At 44.7% G+C, this 9,638-nt stretch overlaps 1 protein-coding gene across 1 annotated transcript; it reads right to left on the reverse strand.

The window, feature by feature from the left end:
* Nucleotides 1–1,842: 1,842 nt before the first annotated feature.
* On the reverse strand, nt 1,843–6,058 carry NANP (N-acetylneuraminic acid phosphatase). The gene is made up of 2 exons (XM_059841353.1): nt 5,852–6,058; nt 1,843–5,669 (listed from the first exon to the last, which is right to left on the reverse strand). Exons 1-2 carry the CDS (start codon nt 5,939–5,941, stop codon nt 4,974–4,976), a joined length of 786 nt encoding a protein of 261 aa, XP_059697336.1. The 5' UTR covers nt 5,942–6,058; the 3' UTR covers nt 1,843–4,973.
* Between the last annotated feature and the right edge of the window lie 3,580 nt (nt 6,059–9,638).

The following is a 9,638-nucleotide window of genomic DNA, read 5'->3' on the forward strand; positions in this document are numbered from 1 at the left end:
TAAGCTGAGGAAGGAGAAGTGGGAAGCAGATGCCACTTGTGGATTATCTTACAGAAATGAGCATGTAAATCTTACTTAAATTTGTGAAGGTCCACTGATGTAAATATTTTTTCCATGTTAAATCAGACCCTATGAGACATTATCTTCTGGTCTTTGGTGTTATCTTCTGGTCTTTGGTGAAGTGTTGACTTGAGAAACATGGCTTGCCCTTTTGAAGAACTGCAATTTCATATATTAGCACCATAGATTAATTTCATATTTTTTTAAGTAAATTTTTTCCCCAGCATTTGAGGGCTGTTCAGCAGAAGGCTCTCATGCAATCTTGTTTCTAGCAGATGAAATAAAAGGTCAAAATATGATATAGGAGCGGGCAATGTGTTCTAGGTCCCCAGCAACATAGGCAAAAAGTTGCAGTTTTAGCTTTAGGCACAGCTGACATCATCTCTGCATTGTTGTGTCTCTTGTATGTGCACAGTGTGATCTAGAAAGCGGGGTATAATGGAGACAATCCCACTGCAAGGCTGATGGCAAAAGCTGTGCACAAAAGAACAGTATATGCTACGTACAGCAGAGATACATCGCCTTTCTCTTTGTTGTACTTCTCAACACGTTCAAATGATTTCCAGATGATGAGTTTTGTTAGTATAGAATTAAGGTAGGATTTTAAATTGTTTTTTAAAGGCCTCACAATAATCTGGCACATTTTAGAGCCGAAGATGAGGAAAAAATTTGCTACATATGTGAAGAGGAGAAATTGCTGTGATGGGCCCAACTACTTCAGTTCAAAGCCCTAACACTGGTGTCATGTAAGAGAAACTTCAGAGGAAAAGACAAACTGAGTTGGTTGTGGATAGCTGGGGCATAGCAAGTTGTCTGTTGTCTCTCTTTCAGGAAATGTGAAAACCTTAAACTGCAGGGAGTAGGAAAACATTAACCTTAATCCAAACATCTTAAGTCTTTGCATTAATTTAGTACCCTAATGAAACATGCTTATTTCCTCTGTAAAACATTCAGGTCACTTTCTAAGATCTCTAAGAAAACACTCTCATTTCTGAGGGTGTCACTGTCCAGCTTAATCCCTTACATACACAAGGCTTTCTCCACAAGAACAGAAAGGCTGTGCTGTGCAGGTGTGTGATGCTGCAGACAGCTTGCTGGCATGGCCAAGTGCCCGTGATAGAAGCTGAGTCCTCCTGTACTCTGTTTAATGTCCTACTCTTATCTGCAGTGACTTAAAGTAACTTTCTACCTTTCCACCTATCTCCACAGGTCCAGAAGATGGACTATTTGTTCCATTACCCAACAGAAAACGGTAAGGGAGCAGCTTGCTTTTCTGCAGCCAAAAAAGTCCCAAGGTGAGCAACCTCCCACTCTCCCCCTCTCCTAAGTCACAGAGGTCAGTGTAGTAATAGCTCAGATATGGCTTTGTGCACCCATAACCTGCTAGAATGGGTTGCCTGGACTTGAGATTTCTGTATTTACTGATCTTCTCTGCTTGGAGTCTGTTCTTATGCTGTTGCAGCAGCCAAAGCCATGACATCAGGACATGTAGGCTTATGTGAGCTGGCATTCAGCTTGGCAAGTCAGGTTCAAATATTACTGAAATGCAGCTGGCAATTCAACATACAGAGTCTGGCCATGAATCTTCATAAACATGTAATTGGGTCCCAGCCTCTGTTTGAAATGACAGAAACTACACCCAGTCACCACATCTAAACATGAGATCATGGATTTCAAATCCTAATTCTGTGCTATTTAAAAAAACAAAGAGAATTCTTGCCCCTTATTGTAAATCAGGTCTCAAACGTATTTATCCACAGCAATTCAGAGTGTTCAAACATATATTTTATAAACAAAATACATTTATTAGACTAGTACATGGGTTATTTTAAATCAAGAATGAGAATACAGTTGATATTAAACTATTGTTTCAGTTCATTTCAACAAAGTCAAAATTACTGTAGATTAACCTCAGGAGGTAATATTTATCTGGAAAAAAAAGGTTTTTAAAAATATAGATGGAATTTCCATTTCCTCTTTTTATTTTGCATGTTTTGGCAATATAGTTTAAACCAGATAACTTAGCTAATAGAGCATAACACTAAGTAAAAGCAGAACTTAATGGGAACTATTACTAGACTGTTTAATTGATTTGTTCCTTCTTCTGATGTGAAAATTATCCCATCACTACAGTTATGTTTCCAATTTACTAAATGTAATTATTTTTCATTATCCTTTCTGCAACAGCTCTATCCAAGAAAAACATCTTGAGTATTTAGAGATACTCCAGACACCTAATCCAACTTATTGGGTAACTGCTTTTAAGAATGGCCCTAGATAGTCTTGTATTGTTTCTCCTTGTTTAATAGAAGCACCATCACGGTGTTTCCCTCTCTGGACACCAGTAGCCACATTCAGCCTGGTACAGAACTCAGAAATGAAAAAATATACTTGGTATGGCCTCTACAGACCACACTGAGTCACCTGAGTGTGCAGTTACTCTGGTTTTTCAGAGTCAGAGATGAAAAGAAATGGCTGGCCATGCGCAAAACAAAGAGTAGTATCTTCTAAAACAAGAGACCCTTTATAAATAAGCAGGCTCAGCATGTCACTTCAGCATGATGCAGTGGCAAGAGAATATGAGCCTCAACTTAGATTAAAAAATGGTAACCTGGTGTAATATATATCTATATATCTATATCTCCTTCAAGCCCATGGACAGACTTGCAAATTATTGCTATGTGTTATTTTAAATATCAGCTGTATCAGAAACCTCATTCTGACCTAAGTTCTACTACCCTGGTGCTGTGTGAACAGGGCAGAGCCAGTTACCCTGTAGCTCCTTTGGGATGCTGTTGTAAGCAAAGTTGTTGCTTTTGTATTAGATGGTATGGTTAGATTACTTCAGGGATCCCTCTAATCGTTTGGATACATTTCTGTTTTTACACAGGATCCCTGACAGGCTCAATGATCTTTATTATTCTTGTCTCTATCATCGGTTCTAAGAAATGTTATTAGCAACGCTTTGCTCATCAGCTAAACTAGTGACTGCTTCCATGCTCTTCAAATGGAAACCAAAATTTTAACTTAGGCCTCTTCCTTCAGAAGGTGTGACAAGTCAGTGCCACTGGTTCATGTTACTGTATCTGTAATTTGTAATTGAATTGTTTTCAGTATATGCCCATTTCCTCAAAGGAATAGATGGGGACTATCTCTGTACTCTTGCTCGACCTCATGTCTCAGCAGTCTTGGCCAGGTAAAACAAGGAATGTGGACTGCTTTACCTTTTCTAATGGACAATTGGGAAAGGAGTTCCAAATTTAGTGAGTATTTATTTTCTTTTTATCCCCCTCCTCAATGTAGGCACAACATATTTTGATCCAATCTAAACTCCTTATTAAATAATTTAACTCAAACCAGTAACAGCTTCCCCTAAACTGTCATTCTATGCAAGACTTAACTGCATTAACTTAGGCTCCTTTGTTTAATTTGACATGAATGTTTTTTGTATATAGAGTTTCTTCTACACAGCCATTTCATAATAGGTTTCTGTACTTCTAATTGCTGCCCACATGCCAGACACTCTTCTTTTTAGGCCAGTAGCCTAAAACCCCTGTTCTCAAAAGATGTGTCATGGAATTATTCTAAAATATAAAATTTGATTTCTCATATATGGTCTGATACTCATCCTGGTGAATTTATAGCAAATAGGGATGAAAACCACAGACTTGCCAACAAGGGTTTACATTTTCATTTAATATGAGAATACTACCCCATTATGTAGTAACAATATGAGGCACAGAAAAAAATAAATTAATGTAATGATCTGGGAAAGAGAAACCTTACTGTTTTAGAGAGTTTCCTTAGTCATCTCCAACATGTAGTGGAAATATCACACATACCTTATAAAGTTGTATACAGTACTGTAATACACAGGACATAATTTTCCAGTTTCCTGGAAGAGAGTAATGAGAGCCATTTACAGACAATTAGCTTGTATTTTCTTCAGAATAAATCCCATGAATTACACATGCAAACTGGAGTAAGGAGGGATTATGTAGCAGTGCCATTAAAACAGTCAGAAAAGCCACTGATCCTACAGTTGAATCTGAGTAGTCATACACCTGAGCAAGACCAAGAACAGTTTCTCCAAAAAGTCTGATCAAAATTCACTGATAAAATCAGACAGAACAATGATATTAGCTTCTGAAGAGCCTGACAGTACAGCAGCACTATTGAAAATATCCCTGTTTTATCCATTTCAACAAAAATCATAATCTGAATTACAAGTATACTGCATATCTGCATAAGCACCAAGATAATATAAAGTAAAAGCTTATTTATCAAGTCCCTCTGATAAATGGTCCCCGATAAAAAAAGCAAATTTTTGATGTACATTTAAGTACTTTTGGCAAGAGATACAAGTTCCATAAAAGAAAAAACACTGCAAAGTCCAAAAAAAAAAAAATCTGAAACTTGTAAAAAAGATCAAAGGTAGAGCATTTCTAATAGTCTAAGAAATAATGAAATTCACTCCAGTTCCTGAGATAAAGTGTAGATCAGTTGTGAGGATTTACCAGATTGTACCACACTCTCTTTCTCACCTTCTCTTACACACTGCACACAAGGTCAGAACTGAAGCTTCTGCTAAGCTTACAAGTCAGCAGAGCATGTGAAAGCTCAGAACATTCAAATTTTCTTTTCCACTATAAATACAAGAGACTGGCAACTTAGGTCAGAGACAGACAGGCTTCTGCAACAGTCTGTCAAAATAATTTCCAGACAGAGGCAGTTGCTTTAAATTAACTACACTTGCATCATTTAAATTAATATAATTCTGTGCTTCTGTCTCTTATTCATCCCTCTGCTGTTTAAAAGAGACCATAGATGAGTTCAAACTCCTAAGGTCAGACTTTTTAAAAGAGCATCTGTCACCTAACAGCTCAGCAGGTCTCTGTATGCTGGAACCATCATCAATGTGCTTCATTGCTACCAGCCATATGGTCAGTTTCTAACTTAGCATTAGTGTTGTGCTCCATCTTCTGTAACACTGCTGGAAGATCCAGTACAGAAGAAATAATATAATGAGGTACGGGGGAGGTATCTACTGGGGCAGTCATTGCTTTGTTTAACCAGACCGTTGCTTTCAAGCCAGCATTCAGGCCTCCTTGAATATCTGTATCTAGAGAGTCACCGACCATCACACACTCTGCGGGCAGCACCCCCAGGAGATCGCAACAGTAATGAAATATGGATGGCGCCGGTTTCTCCTCTTTCTGCTCTCCCCCCACAACGATGGCATCGAAGTAGGGCTGGCAGGCGCACGCCTCGATCTTCTCCCTCTGCGTCTGCCTGTCCCCGTTGGTGAGGAGCAGGAGGCGAAGGCCTTTCCGCAGCTCGGTGAGCATGGCCCGCGTGTCCTCGGCCAGCGTCAGGTGCTGCAGCCGCGTCGTCTTCCACAGGTAATAGCACTCGGCCGCCAGGTCGCGGTTCGCCTCCCCCCCGATGGTCTCCTGGATCGCCTCCTCCCAGTGCGAAATCCGCAGGTCTGTGATGCACATCTTGGCGGGATCGTGGCACTCCTTGAGGAGCTTCGCCTGGACCTTATCGCAGACGGCGCGGGCCTCTACCTCCCCGTAGTGGTGCTTGGACTGCAGGGCGCTTATCACCTGCAAGGGACGCGGGGGCGCGCGTCAGAGTGCTGCGGGGCCGCGCGGCGCGCTCCCGGGAGCGGCGCCCGGCCGCGTGTCAGCGGGGGAGGGAGCGGGACACGCGCGACACCGGCACCGCCGCCAGGCCGGGAGCCGCGGTGGCCGCGGGCCCCGCGTCGGAAGGGGGACAAGGGCAGTACCTCCTCGATGGCGCGCCGCCCCGCCGCGGCCGTGTCGATCAGCGTGTTGTCCAGGTCGAAGAACACCGCCTTGATGCCGTGCAGCCCCATGGCGCCGCCTCCCGCGAGAGCCGCCCCGCTCGCACGGCAGAGGGGAGCGCCCCTGACCGCCGGCAGAGCGGCCCGTGCTGGGCACAGCGCGGCGGGACCGCCCGGGACAGCCCGGGGCCCGCCCCTCACGTCAGGCCCGCGGGGCGGGGCCCGAGCCGGAACCGGGCTGCCCGGGGCGCTCTGGGCGGCGCTTGGCGCTGCCCGGTGCCCCTCCCGACCCCCAGAAATAGAGGGCTGAAGGCGCGCAGCACTCTGGAATAGGCTATGAGTCGACCCTGCCCGAATCCCGGCAGATTGTGTGGGCTGGAGGTGGCGCCGGGCAGGGAAGAAAGGCGGGGGAGCTCCCGTGTCCCGTTACCGCTGGGAGTGGCGGCGCGCCCCTCGCCGTGCGGGCCGTGGGCAGGGCCGCGGCTGAGCCTGAGAGCCGGAGCGGCTCTGCGGCACCCCGGGCGTGGCGTGGGCGCGCCGCGGTATTTTGGGGTGTGTGTTTCAATGCTTGGTGTTTTGCTTTGGTTTGTTTTCTCTGTGTAGGGATGCTTTCTGGATGAGGCAACGGGACAGCTGGCAGCTGGTTGGAAAATTACCTGTTGAGATGCTGCCAGGGAACAGCTTTGCCCTGAAAGAACTCCCCCCGCAGCGCTTCCGCCCGGGCAGGCTTGCCCGCTCCCTGCTGCTGGCGGCAGTTTGACTGGCTGTGCCAGCCCCGGGCCAGCGGCTGCTGCCGCTGGGGAAGGCTGTCCCAGCCTTAGGGAACGGCACCACGCAGGTCCCTGCACGGGATCGCAGCGTGGCGCCCAAAGATGCCGAAATCTGTAGGTTTTCACTCTGAAGCATTCCGTGAACAGGGATCTGCACGAAGGAGGAGGAGGAGGAGGAGGCGCACGCAAAAGATTCGGTTCCGTTCGGCTTTCCCAGCTTCCATGTTACCTTCTGGAGCTTGTCCTTCTGCAGTTACCTCTGGGCACAGTAGCCACAGCACGGAGATTGAATCATCCATCAGCGAGTGTTCCTAATAAAGCCAAAGTCAATAACTCTGCTATAACTCCACTATTTTGAGAATCTGTATAATAATGGAATATCTGAAACTCCAAAGGTCTATATTTTATAGAGCAAATGAATCTCAAAGGCATTCGAATGAAAGCCTGAACAGCTTTATAGAACAAGATTTTTAGGTGTATATACCAAAGGCTGTTTCATAATTGATGATTTTCCCCAAGGTGAAGTTTAACAGGCTCTTGTTCGTTGATAATGTTTTGAGAAACACAAGGTATTTTTTAACAGCCACCTAGCAAATTTTCTTATTTTGATTTGTGTTTAATACTGCTAATGTCAATTAGACATTAATCATTAACTGCAATTCATTATGCTGGAGGAAACTTTGTCTTTTACCAAGAAACTGGAAGTTCACTCCAGGTCACTTTCAGTTCTAAAAACCGCACCTTTGATAGTCTCCTTATCTGATAGAAGACATTGAGTCACATGCAAGGCCAAAGTAATTGTGCCCAAAAGCTTGGCATATGGCAAGTAAAACTACAGAAGACAAGCCTTTAAGGAGAGAGGTGGATTCTGAGAAGAAACAGAGATGGCTAAGGATCCTGTAGTTAAGGCAACAAGAGGAGTTTTAATAAAATTGCTCTAGTTGGTTCTAATAAAATTTGCTGGTTTTGCTTGATAAGACAGAAAAGGTGTTAGGCATGTGGATTTCATGTGCCTCTACGGAATTACTGTTTTTCAGAATTTACACAGAAGAGTGACTTAAAAATAGCTGAATTTCTAGGATTCGTTCTACTTAGGAAGATGGCATTTGTTTCAGAGAGCCCTACATTGCAGACAGTGAGCAGAGGATCCTATGTGTACTTTTGGAAAAGGTACATTTAGATAAAATTTATGTTGGTGCTTTGAAAGACCATTTGGACCGTTTATCTATCAGCAAGTGCATTACTTTCTCCTTGTTCTCCTGTTCCTTGTTCTGCAGGCTCACTAGAGGCTGAAAATCCCTCACAGAAGCTGAGAACCAGGAAAAGAACAGTCATTGGAAACTTGAATAGGAGACAAGCTGAAACATGAGATAGAATGCACATTCTAGAAGTGATAATGTAAGAATGCCAGTTTGGTATCTTTAAACAAGGGATTGCTCCTTTTTTGCTACAAGATTATTATGTTCAGGAGTTCAACATTTGGAACTCTCTAATGTTTTTTTCTTGCATCTCCACTGGTGTCTCAATGGGTTCCTTTTTGGTTGTGTTAGCACAATGAGAGAGCAGGTGAGCTTCCCGGGTGCCCAAGTTGTTTCCTCATACTGAGAAAGACCTAAGGCTTACTCCTGTTTTCCTTTTCTACAGCTGTCTGGTTTCTGCTGGATAGAGACCTGGCAGGGGGTGGAAATCAAATCTGGGTGATTAGGAGTAGTGACCTGTGTGTACAGTGGAAGTCATTTGCTCTACCCTTTACATCTAGCCCCTGAAAACTAACCTTGGAGATTTTTCTTTTCCACTTCCACAGAATATATTATTAATTTGGTGGCTGATTTTTTCCTTTATCCCAGTAAGAGATTTATTATGAAGTACAATCATGTTCAGTGATACTCGTAATATATTTCAAGCTCAACGTACTGTTGCAGAAGTTCGAAAATTATTGAAAATCATATTCTAGTTAATAGATAGATGTCTAGATTAATGAAGCAATATAATAGTTAGCATGAGTAGCAGTAGTTATGCTAAGGCCACAGTAGGCCCGGTAAACTTTGAGTGAACTTTAGTGCATGGTAGATCGAGAGGATGTATTATCTAGAGAATGTACCAAACCTTATCCATGGAATGCACCTTCTGGCTAAACCTAATCTATGGAATGCACCTTCTGGCTAAGTAACAAATGTCATGATGTACCTAATAAATCTCTGTATGCCTTTAGAGATGCTTAGCGAAGCATATAGATTAAATGAAGCAATCATGTTAAGAAAAGTATATAAACCCTGCAGATTCTGTGGCAAAATGGGGCTCTGACTTTGGACAAAAGTCCTCAGGCTCCCGGGCCCTAATAAAGCACCTCATAAAGCAACTCCGGTTGTTTTGTGTTCTCTTCAGATCGGGCAACAGTACTAGGAATGCTTCTCACACAGGTGTCTTGGCCTGCAATCTGCAGATTGAAATGCAGATTGGGCTCTGGTTGGAGCTCAAGACAAGAGGCCATGAATTCCCAGCCTTTGGGATAACAAAGGACATGAAGACTGGTGACAGCAGCCAGGTGAATGGACGACTGAGAGTAACAGCCGCTGACTGCCGACCTTTTGGATAAGGCGACGCCAGTGCGATGGATGAACAGAGCGGGGAGGCAGGAGAGGACGAGAAGGAAGAGCGGGACTGACGCCGTGGGGGAGACTCTGAGGGTATAAAACCTCGGGGGTTCTTGGGCTTGAGGGGTTTGGATGTATTTGGGTGCGCGCTGCTCTCCGCTGGCCATGTTGCGGAACTATAGCATGTGGTTACTGTAACAAGAAAAGGCGCCAGCCAGTCAGGGGCAAGGCCGGGGGGTCAGGTCTTTGCGAAGCCGCTCGCCTGCCTCGGAGCCCCGGCTCCCCGTAAGCTTAGGAGCGCCGGGCAGAGCGCAGGCGGCGGAGGCGCCGCTCCTTGTGCCAGGTAGAGCGCGGCTCCCCGCCGCCTCAGCCCAGAGCCGCCGTGCTCCCTGCGTGACTCTCCCG

The sequence above is a fragment of the Haemorhous mexicanus genome, chromosome 3, assembly GCF_027477595.1.
Source record: "Haemorhous mexicanus isolate bHaeMex1 chromosome 3, bHaeMex1.pri, whole genome shotgun sequence".
NCBI classification, from domain to species: Eukaryota; Metazoa; Chordata; class Aves; order Passeriformes; family Fringillidae; genus Haemorhous; species Haemorhous mexicanus.